This window comes from Hermetia illucens, chromosome 2, assembly GCF_905115235.1.
Source record: "Hermetia illucens chromosome 2, iHerIll2.2.curated.20191125, whole genome shotgun sequence".
NCBI lineage: Eukaryota > Metazoa > Arthropoda > Insecta > Diptera > Stratiomyidae > Hermetia > Hermetia illucens.
The window spans coordinates 135,675,436-135,701,445 of record NC_051850.1 but is presented as its reverse complement, the minus strand read 5'-3'; the positions used below and the strand labels follow the sequence as shown (position 1 = coordinate 135,701,445).

Genomic DNA, 26,010 nt, shown 5'->3' with positions numbered 1-26,010 from the left:
CCCTTAGTCGCAGATGTCGCTCAACCCGTGAGTTGTGGCTCAGGTATTTTGTTTTCGCCTGAAGGCAAGTGGTTTCCTTGGAGACTGGCATTGGCTGTTAATTCAATATGTAGCTAATTTGAGACTTGATTTAAATTCCCCGCGTGAAAGCGTTGCATATACTGAGGACTTGAGCAGTGTCCAGTCTTCCAAGCGGATCTGGAAAAAGCTAGCTAGCTTACAAAGCAAAATATATCACAATGCAACCGCGTTCGCATTTCTAGCGGATTCTGGGAATGGCGGTGAAAATGAGCCATCAGATCCACTCCAACGTTTCTGCCTCCACATCGCGAAGGGAGTATTCCTTGTCCCACTGGGGTTGATGTCGACAGTGCGGAAGGTAGTAGGGATTGTTTTTTTTTCATCATGAAATGGTTGGAAGACTCAGCTTCCTCTATTAAAAATAAAACGGCGCCACGAGCCTACGATATCCCGACAAAAGTTTATTAACTGGTGTTCCACTATCGGTCAATGATTTTTCCTTGTGGCTGGAAGATGGCGAGACCCGCGCTGATAAGCGAAGGCAAATGATGGTGTTTTGTTTTCGAACAAATCTTAGCAACAGCAAATAAGGTTCCAGCAAGAGCTTCGGTCTTAAGCAGTTATTGGGCTGATGCTGTTGGCAGGGAGATGCATCGTTAACGGCATACAAGTACAGAGGCGTATAGCTTCGTGGCCTATCGCACGCTCTCAGAACTAGCTGTAATGTTAACCGCTGGAATGATCTCCCTCGACTTCTTGTTAGGGAAATCTATGAGTGATACCATGACCGTCAGATTGTGGATGAAATCCGGCTCAATAGGTTACGGTGGACGGGTCACTCAATCCGTATGGATGAAGATGATCTAGTCCGGAAAGTCTATAAGGGCAATATCTATGGTTGAAAAAAGAAGACGAGGCAGCCCCTGCCTGAGATTGAGCGATAGCGTAAGTCAGTACGCCAAACAGCTTTTAGGGATATCGAATTCGTGGACCTCGGCACAAAACCGGGATGTTTGCAGTTCCTTATTAAAGCAGGCCTAGACCGGATACCGGTTGTTACAGCGTTGATGATGATGATGATGAAAACCATCTACAAGCATAAAGGAGAAGACTTAAAGAATATGCTTACTCGTAAAGAGAGGCGAGATACAATAAATAAGTGGTAATTCTGTTACGGAAAAGAATTAAGAGGCAGATTGAATACGCGGCTCATCGGCAACTTAATTCCATAGTTGAACCAAAAGTGGGTATGGAAATTTTTAGTCTATGTTTTACTGGTCACACCTTTTTGTTGTTTAAGGTAGAATTGGTTTGTCAACAACTCTAGATAAACACAAAGGAACTCTCTCCGGACAACACGGTCAGAAAGATACCGACAAGCTCTACGCCGTGTAACGCATTGCATCCGAGTTAATTTTCCCTCAAAAAGGTTTAAGCTAGGTCAGGGAAGCAAATGGCAGGGAGTTCCTCGAATTAACAAGTACCCTTGCTCCTCTCCCCTGCCGTCGCTTCAGGTATAAAAGGTATATCTCGAGAGCACTGTATTGATAGCAGTGAACCTCATACGCTTCACGATAGCAGTTCAATATTATTAACAAATGTGAAGAAGACAACCTGAAACTGATAGAAAAAAGGGGTGGGGAGAAATGGATTCTTTATGAATAGAATTTTAATATTTCACTCAAATGTCAATTATTCTAGTTAATTATGTCGTCAGTATGTTATTTGCATGGTTAGGATACATTAATTCGCACGAAATTTATAAGTTTGAACTGCTATAACTTAGACACTAATAGCCGGATTTCCATGAAGCTTGGCATGTGTATGTACAATACTGTCATGTGCAAAATTTAAGTTTCGGAAAGTACTAATCGACCCTTCATTTAATATACCATATGACATAGAGATAGACTACACAGGTTGAAAAAAATTTTGCATCCCTCCTTTGCATATGTGGGGACCCCCCTTTAAACTCCATGCAAATTTGTGTTACTCACTGTATGCGCGGAATTTGATAGTTCCCATCTGTCCACCAAGTTTCGTTCGGATCGGTTTCGCCATTTTGGATGAAAGTGCCTGTGACAGACAGACGGTCAATCGATTTTAATAAGGTTTTGTTTAACATCCAACCTTAAAATCAAATAAAGTAAGATTAAAAATTACGTCTTATCATTGTAATGTCGAAATTATATCAGTTTGAAGTAGATTTTTCAACAAAGCTAGGGAAGAGAACATTCCCTTTCCTTCTACATACCACGTCTTCCTCCCTGGATGAGAACGAAAATTCTAACTTTACCATAATGAAAGACCATATGTTTTTCTTCCTCTAAATCGTACCTACCTCATGGAGTTAAAAATTCAACCTTTAGCGATTATTTTTGCGTTGATCCCAAATGAAGGTCAAGAAACATTATCTGATCCGGAAAATAGTCGAAGAATGGAAGGGGTTGAAGGCACTGTTGACCGTAGCGAGTGATAGCTTGTGTGACAAGCTCGAATTGCAGTATCCAGCGAAATCCCGGGAAGTTCAGCGTAGTGTGAGCCGTGATACAGGGAATTTACTATTACCCTGATTAGAAGGAGCGGACAACGCCACAGAACACAATCATTTCAGAAGAGCATTTTGGAGGAATTTAAAGCCCAAAGCGAAGTCTGCAATCTGACTGCACTAGCAGACATGAAGGAATTCAATAGACTACGACATCTGCCATCAAACACGTCGATTATGCTTATCTCTCTATTCTCTGACCTCATAGCCTTTTGCCTGGCTCTGGATTTGAAAAGAAAGGCAAGCAGAGTTAGGTAAACAAAACCAAGGTTCTCAGTGTGAAGGGTGATCGCACTCTCCCTATCTGCATTAATGGGCGGAACATCATCATCATCATCAACGGCGCAACAACCGGTATCCGGTCTAGGCCTGCCTTAATAAGGAACTCCAGACATCCCGGTTTTACGCCGAGATCCACCAATTCGATATCCCTAAAAGCTGTCTGGCGTCCTGACCCACACCATCGCTCCATCTTAGGCAGGGTCTGCCTCGTCTTCTTTTTCTACCATAGATATTGCCCTTATAGACTTTCCGGGCGGGATCATCCTCATCCATACGGATTAAGTGACCCGCCCACCGTAACCTATTCAGCCGGATTTTATCCACAACCGGACGGTCATGGTATCGCTCATAGATTTCGTCATTGTGTAGGCTACGGGATCGTCCATCCTCATGTAGGGGGCCAAAAATTCTTCGGAGGATTCTTCTCTCGAACGCGGCCAAGAGTTCGCAATTTTTCTTGCTAAGAACCCAAGTTTCCGAGGAATACATGAGGACTGGCAAGATCAGAGGGTATTCTGGGCGGTATTGTTATTCGAGCTCGGAGCACCATGCCAACGACATAATGGCCCCCCTATATATTCTGTCATTGATCAAGGCTGAATGATGACGGCATTCGATCAACACATGACCAATTTGGTTGAAAGTGGTCCCGTTTGGAGAGGCTCACGTTTGTTTGTGGACCACTTTCCGCGCAAATTAGGTTTTCCAGCAACGACTTGGTGTGGCACTGCCAATTGAATAATCCGCAGTCAGTTCTCATTGGTATCCTTATGTAAGCAACGTATCGCCTGAAAATGGGCTCCGTCCCTACTTAGCTGTTAGGGTTCATTCTTCTGCCTCGTAGAAGATATCCTTAATGAGGCTTAGATTTCTAAATTTACCTGGCAAACGCAGAGTGCATAGCCGTTCGCTTATGTTTTCCAAGCCGATAACAGCAGTTTTCATTTTTTGGCTGACTAAGAAACCTACTCCGAGCACATGGTTTATTGGATGGCCGCTATAATATATGGTGTAATGACTCTTCTCCAGGAAACCAGTCCCTGTCAAACGCAGCTGCTTGGCAACTTCATCTCTGTACAGGGAGTGCTCGTTCCATGTTGTTGCCGGGTTCATCGTTGTCTAGTCAATCCTGTCCGAGTCTCCTTTTATGGCTTCATAACAGGTTGTTCTCCATGTAGGATTATCAGCCCTACTCAACCCCCAACCTGGAGGACCAGTTGATACAATTTGTCCTGTTTTTAGGCGCGGGAGACTTGTGTTCATCCTTCTCCGCCTGCAGCATTTCGTTAAGAAAGAGCTCCCAGCGGTCACCACGTGAAGGTGGAGATAGGGTTTGGTTCAGCAGGCGTTTCCCAGGTTTGACTCCATCGTGAGTACAAATCCCCGATTCGCCCTAGGGCCTATACTACCCTTTCACCACCTATACTATACTGTAATGAAAAACCGTGGGCGATGTGAATGGAAGGCGGAAGTGGCAGTGTAAAGGTCACACATTAAGGAGGGGCAACAATTCTATCCTCCCAGGGCGGTCGACGAGAGGTTTTAGCCCAAGGCAACTTGGCGCAACACAGTAACGAAGGAGTTAACGGGAAGTCTCGTGAAGCTGGAGCGTATATCAGACAACCGCAAACAATGACGCATAGGTGTGGTGAACGTGCTATACCTCACCAAGTGATAAAATAGTCTTTTACTTAAGCTGAGAATTTCTCTGAAGTTTCTGGGATTCTCCGTATTTAAGACCAATAATCATTCAGTTCAATACGCTCATTCTCTGCTATCATATCGAAGCAGGATAGTAAGTTCCTGGATGCCTACTTCCTATCGGAAACCATTGTAACTTTAAAAACCTAAGACCTACCGCACAAAAACGGTGAACTCCCAATCTTTAGTAGACAATTTATAATTTCAATTAAGCAAACAAACTTCTTGCTTTTATCAAGCACCAGCCACCTCTTAGTGTCCATTCATCAAAACGTTCCAAGTACCAAGAAGAAATCCGATCAATGCACTTGAGGCGGAATCAATCAAATTCACATTTCATTCCAATGCACGATGCACTTCAATGAAGCCTTGGAATTGTTTTCACGCCGATCGTTTAGCGATACACTTGAAAATTTATTGGAAACTATCAGGAAGACACGATCCAGCTAATTTTCAAAGAGATTAAGTATCTGACTCTGATAGAAGGTCGGCGATATTCAGAAGGAGAACGAATTAAGTTGCGAATACGAGCTGCAGTTTTGATTTGATGGGAAACGACCGATCAGTGAGTGCTTACTTTAGAATTCTGGAAGCCATTAATTTTTTTCTATTTGAATGACTGAGGCTAGAAACTCTAGACTTACGTGCGCTTTTTGTTTGTACACTACACAAGCACTGCGTCTAGGATCTCAGCAGTTTTTGTCTGACCGAACTGAAAACACATGTATTGCAAATGTTAAGAGCACTTGAAGGCGTTCATGGCGAATATACATATTTACATCGAGATCATGCCAAACAACAATTATAGAATAATTTTAGATACGTCAAGTACTTTATCACGTTTTTATTGATCATGACAAAGTGGACAGGCGTAAACTCATGGCTCCTGAATATCAGTAGCGCAGCTGATTTGAAGTGAGAAAAAAACGACAAAGATTTTATGGAAAACGCGTGGAGAACGGAATTCTACAGCAATTAATTGCAATTGTCTGTATTATTTCTACATGGGCATTAGGAGTTACATAAATGAATGTCTAATAAACAAAACACCCAAATGACTAATTCAAAATATTTCTTGCAACATCATCGTTTTTCACTGGAACCAGTCGCTCCCCAGTTTAGTTAGCTGCCAATATCAATTCTGTTACAACGACAAGATTGAAAGATATTTTGCCAGGAATCATGTCTTTGTTAAAACTGGAATCGCGGAGAAACAGAGAAATGAGACTTTCATCGCCTCTTAATGTATTCACAGTAACGAATGACTTCATTCAATGCCAGCAAATAGCTTTATTACGACGTAAGATTTCTAATAATTCTATTACAATTACGAATGAATTTTCGCTGTCTCTTAATAGATAAAGGAAATTGTCAACTCACCAACGAGTTTCTGGGTCATAGTTTAATTATTTATCAATTACTACTTCACATTTGCCTGAAGCACATATGCTTCTACCTCAAAAAATTTCGATTAATGAAATTCCTGATATAGTCCATGATATTCACTGCAAAAAGGCATTTGCATCAATTAATTTTCAAGTGGAATCAAAACTAATGATGACTTAATCTGTCACCATTATGCAAAGCCCAACATTATAAATGATTTTTTGATTTAGATTATGTCGAATTCATCTTCATCATTTCGTCTGGATAGTTTTTGCTTTGTCACAAACCCACGTTTCATTCCTGGCTAGATCATTGTCTCTCTATTGTTAAATAAATCATACATTTAAGATGTGATAAATGTTAATTGAACTGAATCTCTCGCAGGCTGTAAAGAATGTGATGATCTATTAATTTTCTCTAGAATAGATGAATTCCCTTGGCAACTAGTTTCCTATCTTCGGCGAGACATAATTTCATGACATCAGTTGAGTTAGTCATCGATTTATCAAAAGATCACTACAATAAATTTTGGGGGGAACTTTTTTGAAATCAATACAACATTGGCACTTTTTAAGGTTGTTTTTTGAGGAGGTGGAAATCTTCCAAAGACACTGGTCTGGACACATCAGCGTGTAGGATTTTTATCCACTAAAACCACCCCCGACTTACTCCCTGCCTCGCGGAACCTCCATAAGGTATTACATCACGGGGCGGAGTCAGCTTACTCTAGCTTAATCACCTTTCTTCTATACGCGGCGCACGTGACCGCGTTTTCCCGCTCCCCTCTGCAATTCGCACTTTATTTTGGATAGATACGATCATGGAGATGACCGCATCCCAATTCTCGTGATATGCTAGCATTTTCGACACCAGATTTTCTGGTACCAGCACCTCTCCTAGAGTCTCCTCTAGTTTCCTCCTTTCTTCCACAAATCTCGAACAGTGGAAGAATACATGCTCTGGGTATTCAGAGACTCCATCGCAATTTGGACAGTCGGGTGAAGTCTCCAATTTAAACCTGTGAAGGTATTGGAGATATCCTCCATACCCGTGAGAAACTGGGTGAGATTATAACTAATCTCACCGTGCCGTCTCTCCAACTACTCCTCGATGGCAGGAATGAGCCTGTGAGTCGGTATGGGGACAGTTCACCTGGAGGTTTACCTGGCTTAGACAGAAGTACCAACTTCTGCCACTTGCATGCCGCTGGAAATATCCCCTCGGACATGCACGCTTCGAACAACTCTGCGAACATGTCCGGCCTGGATTTCAATGCAAGCTTGGGCCTTAATCGATACTCCGTCCAGTCCCGGCGCTTTATTGCCTCCTATTCTACCGCAGATATCCAACAGCTCGTCTCTGGTGACTGGCGGAATTGCCGTCACATTCGGAGGTGACTGGAATGTGTCGGTGCTCTCCTCTTGCCGGGGGAATAACCCCTGGATGATTTTCAGCAAGAGGGTGGGACATGTGATCTGCGGAGATGAACGGCCTCTGAATCGTCCCATCACGATTCTGTAGGCATCCCCCCCCCCCCACGGGTTTACGTCCACTTCCGAGCAGAGCTCCTTAAAGCATTTCCTCTTGCTTCGGTGGATGGCGAGTTTGACAGTTTTGCGGGCTGCCTTATAGGCGCGCCCTTTTTGCCCCTGATCGACTCTTCCTACCGCCCCCCGAGCCGCTCTTCTGGTTCGGTGGCAGGCTGATCGAAGACCAGCCAGTTCGCCATTCCACCAGTAGTTTGGTCTCCTACTGGGGAATGAGCACCTCCTAGGCATGGACGCGTCACATGCTTTGGCGATGCATTGGGCCACATGGACGGCTCTTTCCGTAGAGGCGCCTGCTTTATCAGGTTGATCTAACCACACCTCTATGAAGGTCTGCTAATCCAAAGATTTTGCAGACCAGCCTGAAATCTTTCTCAGTTTTGGGCATGGGAAGTCTGTGCCCTGTGGCTGGATACATGTCTCTAAGAAGATCGCCTGGTGATCGCTGTGGATGTAGCGTTCGCTGACGCACCAGGACATACCTCGCGCCAACGCAAGTCAAGTCTAAAACCGAGCCCCCTTTCTGAAAGGTGTTCACAGAACCTTCGTTAGCCAAAACTATGTCCATATGCGTAAATGCTTCTAATAAACTGCGCCCCCTGGTATTTGATTCTCTGCTACCCCACTCAAGAGGCCAAGCGTTGAAATCACCAGCTATCACCTTTGGATTACGTCCTCTTCCGTCGAGAACAAGATTATCAAGCATTTCCTCGAATTCAGACAGTGTTATACTTGGTGGGGCGTAGCAGCTGTATACATATACACCACTTATTTTGGCCCACACAAAGCCACTGGCTGCCTGACTTGCACTACATTGTATGGCCTGTCGACCACAAGCCCATGTCGTCGCTCCGACAGTCGAATCTGTGACCCATATGCCACCGTGGCTGTTTCTGTACGGCTCACGTATGGTGGCGATTTCCATCTCAGATTCGAACGTGGTCTGCTCATGTAAATCCTGAGCGACCCTTTCAGGTTTATTTGAATAAACCTCATTTTCTCATTGCAGTGAGCGCCTTCCCAAATTCCGGACATTTACTACTATGCCGGTTATCCTGTCCCTCCTTCACCTCACACAATAGGTATTTGGGGTCCCTATTCCACTCCCTGGCAATATGGCCTTTCTCCCCACACCTTCTGCATCGATCAGATCGATCAATGCTGTTGGTGCATACCTTCGCAAAGTGCCCAAACATGAAGCATTTAAAGCACATCTTTAGTGAAGTCTGTTCTCTTAAACGGCAGACAACCCATGCAATCCGAACTTCTCCGGCCGCCAATAACTTCTGTGCTGGCTCCGCTGGTACTCGTATTATGGCCCTTTGAGTACCGCCATAGCCTTTTCGTAAACTTAGAGCAGACTCCTCGGCAAATTCCTCCAACTTGAATTGCTCCTTCAGAGCAGTACAAATTTCTCCTTTCGATGTTACTTCATCGAGATCTTTACATTGTATGTAGATCTCATGTTTTTGGGCACGCACTGCGGCATTCTCCCCAGGTGAGTTTTTCGCCTGAGTGCAAAAGTCATCAATTTTGCCCACGCTGGATCTGTTCAGCTCGAACATGAGATCCCCTTTTTGAGTTCTTCGGATTCGATCCACATTTCCGCTCATATCTTTTAGGTCGGGATCTGCTTTGACCTTTCTGAGTATCTTCGCGTAGGACAGATTGCCCTTACTGGATATAACAACCGCATCTGGGCGAGTTAGTTCTTTTGCTTTTCCTTTCTTTTTTTTTGCGGGTAACCTTAGTCCATCCATCGTTTCCGTTCGTCTTGGGCTTCGCAACGCTGGTCGACTATTCTACATTCGCTGCACGCTTTCCTCCTTCAGAGCTATTAGTGCTGGTTTTCAGAGTTTCCTGTCCGCCTTTTTTTCTCTTAGGGGCCTGCTGATTATCTAAAGGATCCCCCTCTTTTTCACGTACTCGACACTTGGGTCGCTTGTGACACTGTTTGTGCCGCGGAGGTCGGCATATCCTTAGTATCCTTTTCCTCCATCTGCGATCTATTATAGAGGACTCTAATAGCCCTCACCATGCCTCTTTATGGCTTGGTGCACGTTGTGCTTGTCCTTAATGAACTCGGACAGCTCAATTATTTTTGCCCCAAGCTGGATAAAGGGTAATTCCTCCGGATCGGGGCTCTGCTCCCTATAAACCCCGGCAGGGTTACTCCTTTTATACGCTTCTTCACTTTTGGCGTTTCTTGATCTTGTCTGTACTTTATCCTTCATCGTCTTTAGCCTTGGTGGAGATCTCAAAGTAGATGAGCTTCTTTTGAATAGATCCCTTTCTTGTTCCTAGAGCACCTCCTGCTGTCGCGAACGTATGGGGTGGGTGTTATCACGGTTTTTTGTCGTCCAACGATCTGCCTTCAATTCATCTTTGTTTGATCTTGCTACTGGTGTTCTCGGTAAGGTCGTACTTCGCTTGAACACCTCCTTATCCAGATCCAAATCACTTGTAACATTATATGCCATGGTGGCCAAGTTGTCGACCACCGAGGCACTGCGGTCGAGGGATATCGACGGCCGGGAGCCCGCTTGCTCACTCCCAAAAGCCAGCGGTACTGCGGTTCCGAGTCCCTGCACCATAAGTTTCCTCCTTCTCTCGCCTTTCATGGTGGTTTTATATTCTGGGTATCCTTCCCATAGCGATTTTGGTCCACGCACCAGAGATGAGCAAACACTAGCTCATGCACAGTCAGAAAAGAAATGTGCATGAACACATATTTACACATCAATGGGTATGCTGCAAACCGCCAGCTGGGGTCGCGGCTGTTGTGAGATCTGGCCACTCCTCACAGGAATGTCTGTCTGTCTGTCTGTCCGTATGTCTAACTACCTGTTTTTTTTTTGTTTTTTGAGGAGGTGGAAATCTTCAAAACACACTGGCATGGACACGCTAGTGTGTGGGATTCTTAACCCCTAAAACCACCCTCGACTCCCCCCAAGCCGAGTGGAACCACCGTACGGTATTATATCACGGGCCGGAGTCAGCTCATTTTAGCTTAGTCCCCTTTCGTCTCTACGCGGCGTACATAACCGCGCTTTTCTAGCCTCCTCTGCCTTTCGCAGTTTGCTCTGGATAGATACGACGACCATTCTTCGCACCAGATTCTCTGGTACGAGCACCTCTCCTAGAGTCTCCTCTAGGTTCCTCCTTTCTTGCACAAACCTTGGACAGTGGAAGAATACATGCTCTGGGTTCTCTGGGACTCCATCTCAGTTTGGGTGAGGTATTTAGTTTAAACCTGAACAGGTACTGGCGATATCCTCCATGCCCCGCGAGAAACTGGGTGAGATTATAATTAATCTCACCGTGCCGTCTCTCTAACCACTCCTTGATGGCAGAGATGAGCATGTGTGTCCACCGATCCTTTCCCGAGCGTTCCCAACACTCTTGCCATCTATTCAGAGATCTCTCCCTTTCGGCGTTCTTCATCTGCGATAAAGGAGAGACAGACTTTGCATTATATATATTCGCCATCTCATCTGCCAAGATGTCAATGGGCATGATTCCAGAGATGACGAAGGCTGCATCATCTGAGACAGTCCTGAATGTCGAGCACACCCTTAGGACTGTTCTTGTGTAGACTGAACTCAGTTTGTTAGCGTTAAATGTAACCTGCAATGCCTTTCCCCAAACTGGAACTGCATAGAGCAGGTTCAAACTCACTACTCTAGCTATAAGCAACCTGGAAGCATGTCGTGGCCCTCCCACGTTCGCATCATCCTTGCCAGGACCACACTTGCAGTGGATGCTTTGTCGTAAACATACTGCAGGTGTGGCTTATAGCTAAGCTTCCTGTCTATCATCACCCCCAAATATTTGATGGCAGGCTTCGAAATGATGATATGATTCCCAATTTGAATACGGGCAAAATTGTTGATGGCATCAGTGGTTGATGTGGCTTTACAGAACCCATACTGCCGATCTTGGCTCTTAATAACCGGGAGTAATTTATTATAGATTACTCGCTCTAACTTTTTGCCCACAATATCCAAAAGACAAATAGGTCTGTAGGAGGTTGGCTCACCTGGAGGTTTGCCAGCCTTAGGCAGTAGCACCAACTCAGCGCACATGTCCGGTCTGGATTTCACGCCAAGCTTAAGAGCCCTATTCGGAACGCCATCCAGACCCGGAGCTTTGTATCTCCTATCCTAGCGCTGATCTCCACCAGCTCGTCACTGGTGACTGGCGGTATTGCCGTGTCGTTCAGAGGTCGCTGGAAGCTGTCTATGCCCTCCTCTTCCTTGCGGCTATACTGATTGACACGAAATTTGGTGAGAAGGTAGGAACTGTGAACGCCCAGACATGCAGTGAGTGATATCCTTCTACGATGAGATTTAGGGGGGGTCCCCATACATGTGAAAGTGGAGTGTAAAAATTTGTTTCACCGAATATAGTCATGAGGGGTATCAAATGAAAGTTTAGTACTTTTCTAAGCCGGTCTTAGTTTTGAGATTTGCTAGAAAGCCGGTGAGCGGGAAGGGTGGAAAGTGATGATTTCTTCAACGGACCCATTCTCAGAAACCTCTCAACCGAAAAATCTGAAAAAAATCATGAAGCTGGCTTTATATGGTGCCCAGGCCTCAAAACACTCTCCATATCGATATCTCTTCAAATTCAACAAAACCTTTCACACCTGAAGCGCCCAGCTTCCGGTTTCCCGACTTGTTTAATATTGTCGTCTCGCCACACTTTTTAGGATTTTAACTAAATTCCTGACTATCCATCTAGAAAAACCCAACTACCCCAAAAAAGGTATCTTCTATTCCTAACATGCAGGAACAAACCTTGAAAGCATTGATATCGTTAATTGATTACACATTATTATTTGTCTGTAATGTAGATGTTCGAATGTTATTTTCCTCATTTGTAAGATTCATTTCTTATTAATTATCACACATCTTTTTGACCCTAAAGAACAATCAAATCCACAGAAAATAGATTTAATGTTGACAATAATTTGATTTACTAAGGATCATTGAGCTTTGATCTACATAATTTAGATGTCCATAGAAGCTATATTTATATTATTATATTTTTGTAGCGATAATCGCCACCACTCGCCCGCCAAATTGAATGAAATGTTTTCTAGTCAACAAGTCTACACTTCCGAGCGAGTCTGAGAATTAATTAGTATCAATTCTTTCCTAAAAATAGACATGCAACTCGGAAATACCAAATGAAAAAGTCGAATAATTAACACAAGCTAATGATAATATTTAATCTTTAATTGTGCACATATCAATCGATGCTTGGCGACAGGGTATCACACCCTTTAATGCTAAAAGTTCAAAATAATTTTTTATACTGATATGCAGTGTGAAGGTCATCCTGCACACGAGGTATGAGCTGATGATAGTTGAAGAAGAAGAATATACGCCACAAATTAGCTGTTGATATGGTTTTCTATTTAAACAGACTAAGTTCAATGACATGAACTATTGGGTTGGTAAAAAAGTTTTTTCGTACTGGATAATATGCGTAGTACTCACCCTCCCGCCATTTATTTGGAGTCTTCCCTACCTGTTGTAAGAGGCGACTAAAAGACATCGAAATTTGTGGGCTAGAAACCTGCAAATTTAGAAACTTTACTGCTACTGAAACATCAACAACGCCTTAGATAGGAACTGACCTCACGGCTACGACCTTTGGCTATTCAAAACGGACTTGGTTTCTGGAATATGCGCACGCTCTTCGAGAATGGCAGCAAGGGTCCTCAGAATGCTCGCTTTCCCCAACTCGAGCGGAAATTCCAACTATATGTGCTGGACATTTAGGACCCAAGCGAGGTAACATGGTGGGGCTCTGGAGAGTACTCCTCACCTTCTTGCCACACTAATGACAATATGCTTTTGTACTCTGGAAAGCCAAGCGGTAGCAGACGCAAATCCGGCGTCGGGTTGTTTCTGATGGCTACGGCGAGGCTCACTCTCTTGAGCTGGGAGCCCGGTTTCTGACAGACTTTTGACTTCAAGATCCCGGTTCAGATTAAAGAGCATCACAATCGTACAGTACAATGCACTAACGAAGACTTCCAATACACTAGAGAACGATGCTTCCCACGAGCGACTACATGTAGTTCAGCAGAAGTCTCCATACTTCCTAAAGGACGGCAGATACACTGGAGAATATCGATGAGCATTAAGATGCTATCAAAAACGTCCATTTTTTGGATGTCGTCGCCACGTCCCGAAAGGGCATCATAAGATCTGGCTGAAGTAGTAGTTTTATAATAGTCTAGTATCTGCATACTCCTTGCGGTCGCAATGACAATAGTTAAAATACTAAAATTGATAGACCAGTAGCTTACTCCAAACTACAATTTTATTTTATTATGTATATAAAAGCCAAGTTCTCAGTGTGACGGGACATAGTATTCTCTCTAACTGCATTAATGCGTAGAGTGTCGATGGCGTTGATCAATTTATATATATAGGAAGTATGGTTTCTGCCGCCTGAGGCACCGAACTAGCTGCTGCCCAACGTTATAACTGCGCTTCGTGGCCCTGTCTAAAATATGGAAATGCAGATCAAGGTGACACCGTTCAGTACAAGTGTCCTTTAAGTGTTATAATCGTATCATCGGCGCATAGACCCAGCACCCGTACCCACGTTGACCAAGAGGGGGAAACGGCAGAACTAACCTATAGTCAACAATATGAAGAGACGGTAATTACATTGCTGGCTATGGGGTGTAGTGGAATCCCCCCTTCCCGATGGCTGACAAATTGGTCGTCTCAAGGGCACTGGCACGGAAGAGTGGAGCGTCTCGGAAAGTCGTGGGGGAGCTGAAGCACATTTTAGGTAACCGCGAACAGCACCGCATAGGTGTGATTAATGCGCTATACCCCGCCAAAGGGAAAATGAATTGCATCTGGATTTTGAATATTTGCGCAAATAAGAGAAGGATTATTTAAGCTTTCCGTGTATAACATTAATTTTTAAGATGAAGTATCTAGTATCAAGGACACAATATTCTACTTTTACTAACCGTTTAAGAGGTATAGTGTGAATAGTGAAACTGATACCTCACAAATGCTGTTTGTGTGTATGCTCGATTTCCCACCCGTCAGCCATTTTTGGAGAGTGAACTCCAATGAATGGCGTAATTAGCAATATAATTATCGACCTTCCTTTATTTGTAACCTACCCACTGCCACTTTCGCCTTCCCATCAGATCGCGTACGGGTACCAGGCATGTATGCCAAACAAGTTTTTCATTTGTAATAGTATCAGGTCAGAGTATTACGATGATATGTTGCAGTATTGAAGAAGGCTTAGAGCCTTTGGGTGACACTGAAGGTCACTTTGCATGTCTTGCTCCCATATAGCAACACAGAAAGAACACTAGCACAGAACAGCACAGAGTTTAGGCAAGGCAACCAAAGCAAATTTAACGCTATTAATACGTTGTGTAACATTCCGCTCCCATGATATAACAAGTCGGAATACCGGAAGCTCGCGCTTCGGGTATAAAGGTTTTTTTTTCATCTTATCCCTATATAGCTACAAATCCAACACATTCCTTCATATTTTTCCAAACTACAAGAAATACGTACATATTACACCCATAGATATTATCCTCACACTAAACAAGCAAACTGACTATTTCCGAATATTGTACATATATATGCACGTAAATAAATTGATTGTACCCGATTTACTTCATGCACAAAAGTATACATATGTATATATATAGTACGTATATTAAATACGGTTGGTTTAATGTACGAATATATCTATCTGAATTAGACACTACCCGCCAACTTCATTAGCATGCATATACTATATAGCCACATGCACACATGTCTGTTTAGAGTAATTGATATGCATATACAAATGACTAAAAAACGAAAACAAAATAATTCTTTGCGACCCCATTCATATAAACTTACTTCGGTGTGGTATTATCGACTTGACATGTGATGTTGACGTCATACACGTTGTAGAATGCACGAAATTCACAAAAAATGGCAACGATTCACCTCCTATAACTTTGTTAATAATAGTAGGATTTTCTTCAAAGTTGACCGAATTGTGCGTTATGCATCCCTTATCCCCATACCGAATATTGTACTTCTGGGGTGGACACCAGGGGGTTGCCGGGTAAATTTCTAAAATGTGGAAACATACTATTGTTAGCTTTATTTGTGCAGATATTGGAACCGAATGAGGCCTAGATTTCGAAGAGATGCACCACTGTTATTCTTTTTAGATTTTTCGGTTGGAAAGGTTTCGAGAACGGCACCTGTTACACTTTTTGGGGGTCGTATTTTGGGGCCCCACTCCCCTGCGTTTCACCAAATATCAAATATTGAGCTCTTTCATTTGATACCCCACATGGCCACATTTTATAAAGAAAAAAATTGTACCCTCCATTCACATGTATCTTAAACTTAACACAAAATGGCGTCAGTTGCTGTATGTAAAGGGAACAACAGATCACATGCTCTCATCAATTTTCGCGACAATCTGTCCGAATAAATCGAGTGTGTCAGACAGACAGACAAACAGACAGACAGACGGGCAGACAGACAGACAGACAGACGGACAGACGAACAGACGGACAGACAGACATCGACTCAATTCTAATAAGGTTTGGTTGATTAACACATTCGAAGCACAGTTTGGGGGAATACGATGACCCCTCACACTGAGAACTTTGGCTTTGTTATTGTTTATCTTCAATATAACTCTGCCTGTATGCCAGTGTTTGAGGGAAGACGTCATCCCCCACTGAACTATTCCATATCCCTTGGAAAAAGCAACATAAAGAACGTCACCCATAACGGAGAGAAATAATATCAGTGACAAGATTCAATCCAGGTGGACTTCACTTTTCACCTCAAAATCCACTGAGATTTTACCTTGCGCAGCACCTGACATTTTGCGAGATCATTATGCCGCTCTGATAATAGCTACCAGGTTCTCTGGATTGCATGTCCCTCCTGCGAAGAGCACGCCAGGCACACTCCCTGTTCGCACTTTGAAAGGCTTTGGTAAAATCGATGAAGAGCAGGTAAGGGTGAGATCTAAACTCCGCACAGAATGATCAGAAAGGTGATGTGGTCAGTGCAGGAGGCTTCCGAGCGGAAACCAGCCTGCTCTCTGCTGATCATGCTTTCGAAATGTTCTTTGCTGCATTCAAGGATAATTTTAGCCATAATCTTTGCAACGGTATAGAGCACGCAGAAATCCCTCCAACTGTCACACTTGAAAGGGATCACTTTCTTTTGAACCTTAACGATCATCCACTTTTTCCACTCCTTGGGAAAAGTGTCGGATTCCCAAAATTTCCATACGAGTAGAAGTAAAAGATTTGCAGTAACAGCAGGTGCAGCGATAAACAACTCTGCGGGGAGACCGTCAAACCCAGCAGCTTTACTCAACTTGGGTGCATCGACGACGAAATAATGTCCCTTCAAGTTCAACATCGACTGCTTGTATCACCCATTGTCGCACCCAGCTATCTGAATCATCAACCTGTGCGAGCAAATTGTGTATACCAAACGAAGAGTATTGAGTCTAGTGACCAGCATATACGATCCGATCGGTTGATCGAGGATCGAAATTCAGCAGTTGTGGCAGGGAGGGTACGACTGGGACGACGCCATTTGTCGCCCGGCCGGGAACCAGCCGGAGAGTGATCCTCTCCGGACATTATCTAAATGGGTTGTGTATCACACGCCGGACTGTTCAAAGAAAGGAATGGAGCTAGTAGGATTGAGTGATACAGTAGGTGATGGACATGCGGCGGTCGTGGACAGCCGCAGGAGGTCCAAAAAAAGAAAAGTTTTCTGATATTTTGAAATTCATTCGTAACTATCCCTTTTGTCAAAAACCTACGGATAATTTTTAAATCATAATTAATTGAATGAATAATATAGTTCACCTACTACATGTACTCGTACATAGGAACATATTTTCGATAGCATAATCGACCTGATATACCTTCGATGACATCCTGGTTATCTTTCTACCCATTTAATGTCAAATTATTGATAAAAACCGCTTAAGGGGGACTTATCCGTTACAACTTCTTTCTTCTTTCATTCGATTTTTCCGGATTATTCCTTGATAAGTTAATCCACTTGTTTACCCAATCCAATATTTGATTTTTCCCTCGACTTATGTACCTTCTCCAGTCCAACATTTCCATGACAGTCATGAGACCACTAACGACAAAAAACTGATCAATAAGTTAATGCGATTGTAAAAGGTAAGAAGTAATCGATCTTTGTTTTGGAAAAAATTGGTTACGGAACAAAGAGAAACGACGCATCTTAAAGCCGCTAAAAATGAAACTAGATCCATTCAGATTGTGCCTAGACATCACACCGCAAACAAAGGAAAAGAAATTATGATACCAGTTCGCCGTGATTCAATGAATCATGGACGGCAAATATATTTAACATAAATCGGTGGGCGTCAAAAATGAATGAATTTTGAGCGCCGACATGATCAGTGAAACCGTTCTTCAGAATCTCTAAATGGCAATGAGGAGTACGGTGGAAGGTATAGTACACAAGCCGTAGGTGGGCTTGATGGACAAATATGATGTTCATTTGAAAGAACACAAAGTGAAGATGTTTGAGGAGACAGTATGGAGGAAGCTGCTCATATGGTAATTACAAACTTTAATGCACAATTAACCCGTCAGCTGCTACTAGGTAAACAGGGCAGTGAAAAGGAGTCAAAGGCCGCGAAAGTGGGTGTACATTATTGCACTGCAAACATTTGCAAGGTGAAGGTTTCTCTAGGTTATTAACATTCCTCAACTCGAAGATAACTTCTTGGCAACTACCTGAGAATAATAGTTGCAACTTTCTCACGCATAAGTCACTGAATTCGAATAAGCCTCAGAGTGTAGACAACAATTTTGAGGATGTGGGCACGTCCACTTTCTTTGTAGACAAATTATCTTGCCAACTTTGGACAAATGAAAAATAGAAGCTATCTCACCTCTACTCCACCAGACCCTTTTCAAATCTCTCGAGCTGGTCGTCAATGCTCGTAGCTGCATACCACATATATACATAAATCGAAACATTCAAATGGATTGCGGCAAATAATGTCCCAAGGAATATTTCACAACTCACGATTCCATAATCGAACATTTGCATTCTATTGCATCTTCTAATACGTGCCCATTGCAAATTGACTTTAACGACGCAACTTCTATTACAGGTCACCAAAAGGAATTGCCTCTTTTCTCAGAAATCACTCTAAAGTCAGTGAAAACGCCACAAAAGATGAAGTTGCTTCAAATCTTTGTAGCCATCGCGGTGATAGCAACATCAATATCAGCCCGCATGCATCATTCAACACATCTCAGACACCATGATGAGAACAATAACAATTCAACTGCAGTCCAGAATGCACCCAAGCTTCCTTCGAGGAATGCAACTCAACCGCAACATTCACTGAAATTGACTGCAATAAATTCACGACCTCCACACGTTCGCCGAAGACGTCCAGGTGGGCCCAGAAAGGTTGCAAGAAATTCAACTACTATCTTGCAACGGAGAAATTCCGTTTATTTGGATATTCCTGATTTCGGACGCGATACATGGAGGCGAGAACCGGAGGAGTCAACATCAACAACAACTGCTGCTCCAGTTCAGACGCCAGTAGTGAATGCTCGTGGGAAAAACTATCATAAAAACCATGACGGGTAAGTAGTTCGTTTCTTTGAATTATTTGAATTTCTGCGGATAAAGTTATCTACATAAAATTAGATTGAATGGTCGAACGAACTGACAGAATCTTCCTTTACTATAATACTATTGCACCCTGTAGTGTAAACTAGTGGTTGTACTCTCTTTCGTTGTGCATACATAAACATAAAAACATCAAAAAGGCACATTCGCTTCAGTTTGAACACTTATTATATAAGAGGCGCCACCAGGTACCACCCACTAAAAACTATGCCCATCTCTCTGATCCTGCACCAGAACCATTCATGGTTCCAATTCTCGGTCTAACATCCTTCAAGAAATGTTTCGCAATTTTTATAATTGTGGAGACAACTACATACCAGTTTTCATCTGGCCTAGATAGGTAGGTAGGTATAGGGTAGGAAGAGCCCAAGTAGCGTTGAGGTGTGCCGGCTTGACGTGACAAACTCCTAACTGCTGTTATGAGAGCAGGGAGGCAGAGTCCAGCCGGATCCGATTTTCAGAGCCAGCCCGTAGCATTCACGAAGGAAAGTAGTTCTCCCACCATGCAGCTAGAAATCCCTCCGAGGTCCCCAAGGAATGGTTTATCCAGTGTCCGTAGCCTGGCTCTAGCTAGAGCTGGGCAATCGTAGATAAAACGCATGGGGGTTTGCTGAGCCTGGCGGCATGGTCCCCTACGGGCCAGTGCCCCGTGCAGAGAGCTGTAATCTTGAATGCATTTGCACGCATCTGGCACAGGAGCTCTCGTGATCGGGCTCTATTATAAGCGGGATAAATCCTCCTTGACTTGACACAGCTGGTAAGCCTTCGCCATATAAGGCCCGCGGTTGCTAAGTAGTGCGAGTAGACTCCGCCCTTGACAGCCGCCAGCAAGACACCGACGGGCTGGCAAGAACAGAACCCCCCTGGCCAATCCGTCAGCTCGCTCATTCCCCTCTACGTTTTTATCCCCGGGAACCCAGAGGAGGGGGGTTCAGCGATTATTCAGCGCGTCTCTGCACTGCCCCACTAGCCTGGAGGATGTCGGCGCTGTGTGTCGGTCAGAATGGCTATGTTACGCTTAGGGTTCGAATTATGCTCCAGCCATCGACAGACTTCCAATATGAGGAATGCCCAGACTTCCCGAGGTACTTCGTCTAGGGTGTTACTGTGGCCGTTGGACTTCGCTGCCCAGCATGCAGACTCACGTAGTCTGATGGCACTGCACGCTACAACGTATTTAATGTGGTGGTCTAAGGGAGGAGATGCAGGAATACATTGAGAGCATATAATAATAATAATCGTTGGCGCAAGAATCCATATTGGATCAGCGCCTTGAAATGTGTTAGAGCACTTCATTCAAGACCGTAACGGTACACTACAGTACACTGTAGAAGGCAATGTGATCAGCATTGCGCTCGCCCGAGATTATTACCCTGATTCGACTCAGGTACTCATTCACAGCTGAGCCGACTGGTATCCGACGTCAAATCACGATACCAATCTCACTGCCACCAGTGAAATTCGAACCGCGACCTTCCGTACGACATCCTTGCGCATTGAGAGCATATACAGGGCAGAACTGCAGAACCCCAGTAGCACCTGCACACGCGGTTCTTGGAATCCTATTAAAGTTCATCCAATTGTATTTTTTGCTCAAAGCCTGCCACCACACAATAAAGCCGTACGCTAGAGTTGGACGCACCACCGCGGTGTACATCCAGAGAACTATCCTCGGCCGGAGACACCATTTCTTTGCAAAGGCTCTCGTACAGGCATAGAGGCCTTCTTAACCCTCAGTTCTATGTTTAATTTCCAATTTAGTTTTGGATGCAGGATTACAACCAGATACTTTACATTGTAAGAAGGAACCAGCCTTTGTTCGTTCAGTCGTGGTAGGTTGAATTCAGGTATCCTTGTCTTGGTGGAAAGTAGCATGAATTCCGTTTTGGTTTGGTTTATGCCGAATCCGCATCTTGCTGCCCACTGCACACCTTCGCAACGCTCCTTCCATGATGTCGCTCATAATGGACAGAAACATCCCTGGCACTAATATTACCAAGTCGTCGGCATACGACACCATCTTCACTCCGCTACTGTCCAATGTTCGTAAAATTTCGTCCATTACTATCAACCAAGGCACCGGAGAAATGGCGCCACCCTGGGGCATGCATCTGTCCACAGCTCTAGTCAAGAGGTTGCCTCCCAGATCCGACTCGATTATGCTGGCGCCTGAATATAATGCAATGCGTAAGATACTCCTCGAATGCAATACTGGTCAAGGCTTCCTTGATGGCGTTGGCACTAACATTGTTGAAAGCTCCCTCTATATTCAAGAAATCAACTAGGATGTACTGCTTGTATTGCAGTGACTGCTCAACCTTGCCAATTACCTCGTCATAAGACTAGTTGAAGTGATGAAATCAAATAGCTTCTCTCCTCTTGGATTACATTCCCTACTGCCCCAACAAATATGTTGTGCGTTCGCATCGCAACCTATTAAGATTCGGAGACCACTTGATTCTACATACGCTACCAGATCCCTTAGTTCTTGCTTCGGTGTAGGATACAAAGAATCATGGAGTAAATAAGCGGAGGCAACTACGATGTTTTTCCTCTCGCCATTAATCTGGTATGGTACGATGACTGTAACTAAGTCCTGGGAACAGATCTGTCTCAGCATGGTTGCCTGGAACCGTTTTTACATCAGGACACAAGCTCTTGGCTTTATGGACTTCAATTGTCGAAGATCCTAGAGCCCTTTACTGATCCAATGCCAAAAATTCTATTAAATCGAATCTATGACTCTTGCACCAGGAAAATGTAGGGGCATTCCTGCAGGTTTGTCAACAGATAGGGGGCTTTGGCATGCTGCAGGTAAATTTGACCAATCTTTATGTTTTTCGGCATAAACTTAGTGTAGTGTGTAATGAAAAATTGTTAAAAGCGTATACCGCTATCGACGTGTGGCGGAGTTTCGCCCACACCGTTCGCCAGAGATTCGACCTCCTCGTGTTTGATTTCTCTGAGAAAAACTGCACTTGGAAGTACGGCAGTTCCCATGTCCTCATCAATCAAAGGTCTCATTTCACCCCGCAGAGTATTCGTCTGCTTTCCGTCACTGTATGCACTATCCTCCGCAGCTCCATTGTGGGAGAGCGCACTGATGATTCTGCAATTTGGTCTATATTGTGTGAATCCGAGACCATCATTGTCCTTCGCTCTCAAAATGGAGATGATGCTCTACAGTTTCCTTCCAATCTACCTAGGAAAAAGTGGAGCACCATATGCTGACTTCCCCCGAGCACATTGAGACTATTTTGGTTCAATTCGAGCTGAAACCCTCCACATTTGTAGACTTATCCTTCCTGGCATTCATGAACTTTACCCTCCAGTCTCCGAAGTCCATGCCCGAGTTCTGTTCACCCCACATGTGGATGATGTCCTCTGCCTTTATTCGCGGGTCCGATAACAAACACCCGACATGTTCTGTCCTGCGTAGCTCAGTGTTCACAATTGTGAACTTGGGCGACCGCCAGAATTCCAAGTAGGGATTATCTGCTGGAGCCACTTTAAGGCAGCCTCATCACTGCACTCCAAATGAAGAAGCCCATCGCGAAAACTTTGATTGTTAAATCTTGGCATTCCCGAAGGATGGTAAATTGTCCCTCTTACATTTTGCCATCTTTAGAGGAAACTCCCAGCAGCAGTCAGAACTGAGGCTTCCTTTCCGCCTTCGTGTCCGTATTTCTTTGGGAGGGACCAGCTTCATTGAGATCTCGCTAACTGATTTGATCACCTCTTGGCACACCGGTCCTTATCCCCGCGGGACGCGTGGATGTAGGCCGTGGTGCGAAGTATAATAAAATAAAGCGTTAGTCACCACAGATGTGCAATGAAGCTCCAGGTATGATCTATACAGCTCATTCTCAGGCGAATGATGCAAGGTATTTGCCGTCTGATCAGCAAATAACTCCCACTTTCCCACTTTCGAGCGATAATTGGTTCATATTAGCAGTCGGTTGGTAGAGACCAAACTAACCTTATGATAAGCTCTGTGCTAGAACAATGTGCACCAATGAGGAGACGGTAGAAGCTGTAGACATCTAGAATCCTCCCTACCCCGTTATAGTTACGGTCGTTAAAACCGTGGCTCAAAATACATGTCGGAGAAGGGTGCTGTTAGAGTCCACCTTGGCATTCAGATCTCCCATCACGATCACAATGTCACCTTTAGGACGGCATTCAATTTCTCATAAAAAGTTCTTCCTCCTTTGCATCGAACGATCCAATTGTGCATAACGTTGTACTTTATTGTTTTTTTTTTTTTTTGGGAGTAGGGTAGGTGAATGCGTTTACGCACAGAGTGTTGCACTCCAGCAACAGCACGCTGCCGGACTACCAACTAAACACTTCCCTGTCATCAGAGAACTAGCCTGGCCATTACTTCGGGCTAGCCCTCCCGCTCTCCGGGCTTTGGGAGCCTTCAAGTCAGAGAATTCCTTTGACCAACGAGAGGGGAGGGGAGGAGGGAGTTGTTGTTAGTTCAGGGAACCCCTTACCATCCGATCCCTCCGCCGGTCAAGTTCAATCTTCTCCGTAATAAGAAGAGCCCGAACATAATGCGCAATACGATTCCAGCTGCCAGCGCTCTTCAGCATCTCTCTGACAATGTTGTCTGGAGAGAGCTCCCCTGCGTCTGCATAAAGTTGCTGGCGGAGGCCGTCCCACCTCTCGCAAGAGAAAAAGGTGTGTTCAGCGTCATCCGCCACTCCATTGCAGAATACACAATCAAGAGATCGCGCCTTCCCAATCCTGTGCAGGTAAGACTGAAAACCTCCATGCCCACTTAGAAGTTCGGTAAGGAAGTAATCAATCTCACCGTGCATTCTGTTCAACAATGGGTCTAAATTGTCGATGACCTGCGCAGTCCGCTTGCCCCTTGGCTCATTTTACCAAGAAAGTTGCCACTCGCTAAAGGTGCGTTGACGTTCTTCACGGGCAACCACTTCTCTTAAGTTTTCGCCCTTACGGCGATAGATAGCTTTGCGCCCCTTGGCAAGGGGGGCAACGGGGATCACTCCCGCAATCACCATCACAGCCGGTTCGGAGACGGTCCGATAAGCAGACGCCACTCGCAAAGCTCCCCGCCTCTGCACTTGAGCGAAACGTTTACGATGCACCTTCTTGTCAAGGGCATACCTCCGCACCAAAGAGAAGAATCAGAGAGAAGAAGGGACTGCGTCGCTCCCATGAGGAGACGTCTCCTAGTTGATATAGGCCCCCCGACATTCGCCATTAGCCGACTCAAGGCCGCGACTCCAGCTGCAACGCTGTACCATTGTCTCCCAAGTAATAAGGGCGCGGCTTGCGATTGCCGTAAGCACTATTCTAGAGAAATGCATCCAGAGTCTCTGCTACGATAGCCAAACGTCGTTAGTTATCCGAGACATGGATAACTTTCCATAGCAGCAATTAAAACTCTACAGGTTGCTAACACACATATTTCTATCCTTTTAGTTGCCTTTTATGGTTGGCAAGGACTATGTCTGGTAAATTCTTAATCCCTACCTCACTATTTCAGTGGTGTAAAGATACAATAAATTAATAACGGATACTATTGAAGATCGCCTCATGCAACACAGTCTCAAATTGAATTTACACAAAACTGAATTTTTGACGACCGATCCCCCTGAAAGAGGCACAATCATTGTCAGCGGCAGTCACCTGCCCAGAACTGAGCGATTTAAATATCTCTGGTCAACGCTATCAGCCAATAGAGAACTGCGTTATGAAATTGTTTCGCGCATTAACGCAACCTGGATAAAGTGGCGTTCCACAACTGGTGTTCTTTATGATCGACGTATCAACGAACGTCTCAAATCTAAAATTTACCGCAATGTCGTCCGTTCTGTCGCTCTCTATGGTTCTGAGTGTTGGCCGACTATAAAAGACAATGAACGACGTATTGCGGTAATGGAAACGAAGATGTTACGGTGGACTAATGGCCTGACACGTTTTAATCACATCCGAAATGAGGATATCCGCGATCGTTATGGGGTTGCACCAATCGTGGAAAAGTTGCGAGAGAGGCGTCTTCGATGGTATCTTCACGCACTTCGTGCTAACAAGAATTCACTTGCCAAGATTGGTCTGAATATCGAAATCGATGGTAAACGACCAAAAGGCAGGCCTAAACAACGGTGGCTTAATACGCTGGATGGGGATTTAAAAGCCTCAAGATTGCACCCAGATCAGGCATTCGATAGAGTCAAATGGCGAAACCGATCACGACAAGCCCACCCCGCTTGTGAACGGGACAAAGGCTGAAGAAAAAGAAGACTATTGAAGACCCCAGCTACTTCCAAAGACGCTTGAATATGGCAGCCTTCGAGCTGTAGTGACTAGATTCTTTTCTTTTCTCATCAATTTCTTCACAGATGTCTGACTCGTAGGTCAAAGAATATCATTGTCTCATCAAGCCTAGAGCAACAGTACTTCGATAACTTGGTAGAGACGTAAAATGATGAGCGAGTAACATTGATGATTACTTTCCATTTCCTGTTACTGTGATTGGAACAGTTGGTAGTTGGTAACCAATACCCCCTCTTTCCTTAGTGTCATGACTGCAAATCTCTTTCGGTCCATTTAGCAACCTTTCTAGTCTTTACCTTGTCAGCTCATCTTATTGTCTTTCGTTACTCCAGTGCAGAGTTCACTTGGTTGAACCGTAGTGCCTTACTGTCATAAAAGTGTGATAAAAGTATATTTAATTACTAACCTATCCACCCGAAATATATTGGTATACTTAATCAGTTGTTCAAAATACTCTTTTCTTGGAAAAAAGCCGCTCGCT

At 44.3% G+C, this 26,010-nt stretch overlaps 1 protein-coding gene across 1 annotated transcript in view; it reads left to right on the top strand.

Moving 5' to 3' along the window:
• The window catches only part of LOC119649870, a 106,089-nt gene that overhangs the window by 12,573 nt on the left and 67,506 nt on the right, over positions 1 to 26,010 (top strand). The window contains exon 2 of the mRNA XM_038052242.1: positions 18,685 to 19,171. Within this exon, the coding sequence (XP_037908170.1) occupies positions 18,750 to 19,171 (422 nt within the window). The 5' untranslated portion in view covers positions 18,685 to 18,749. The remainder of the gene's footprint in view (positions 1 to 18,684; positions 19,172 to 26,010) is intronic.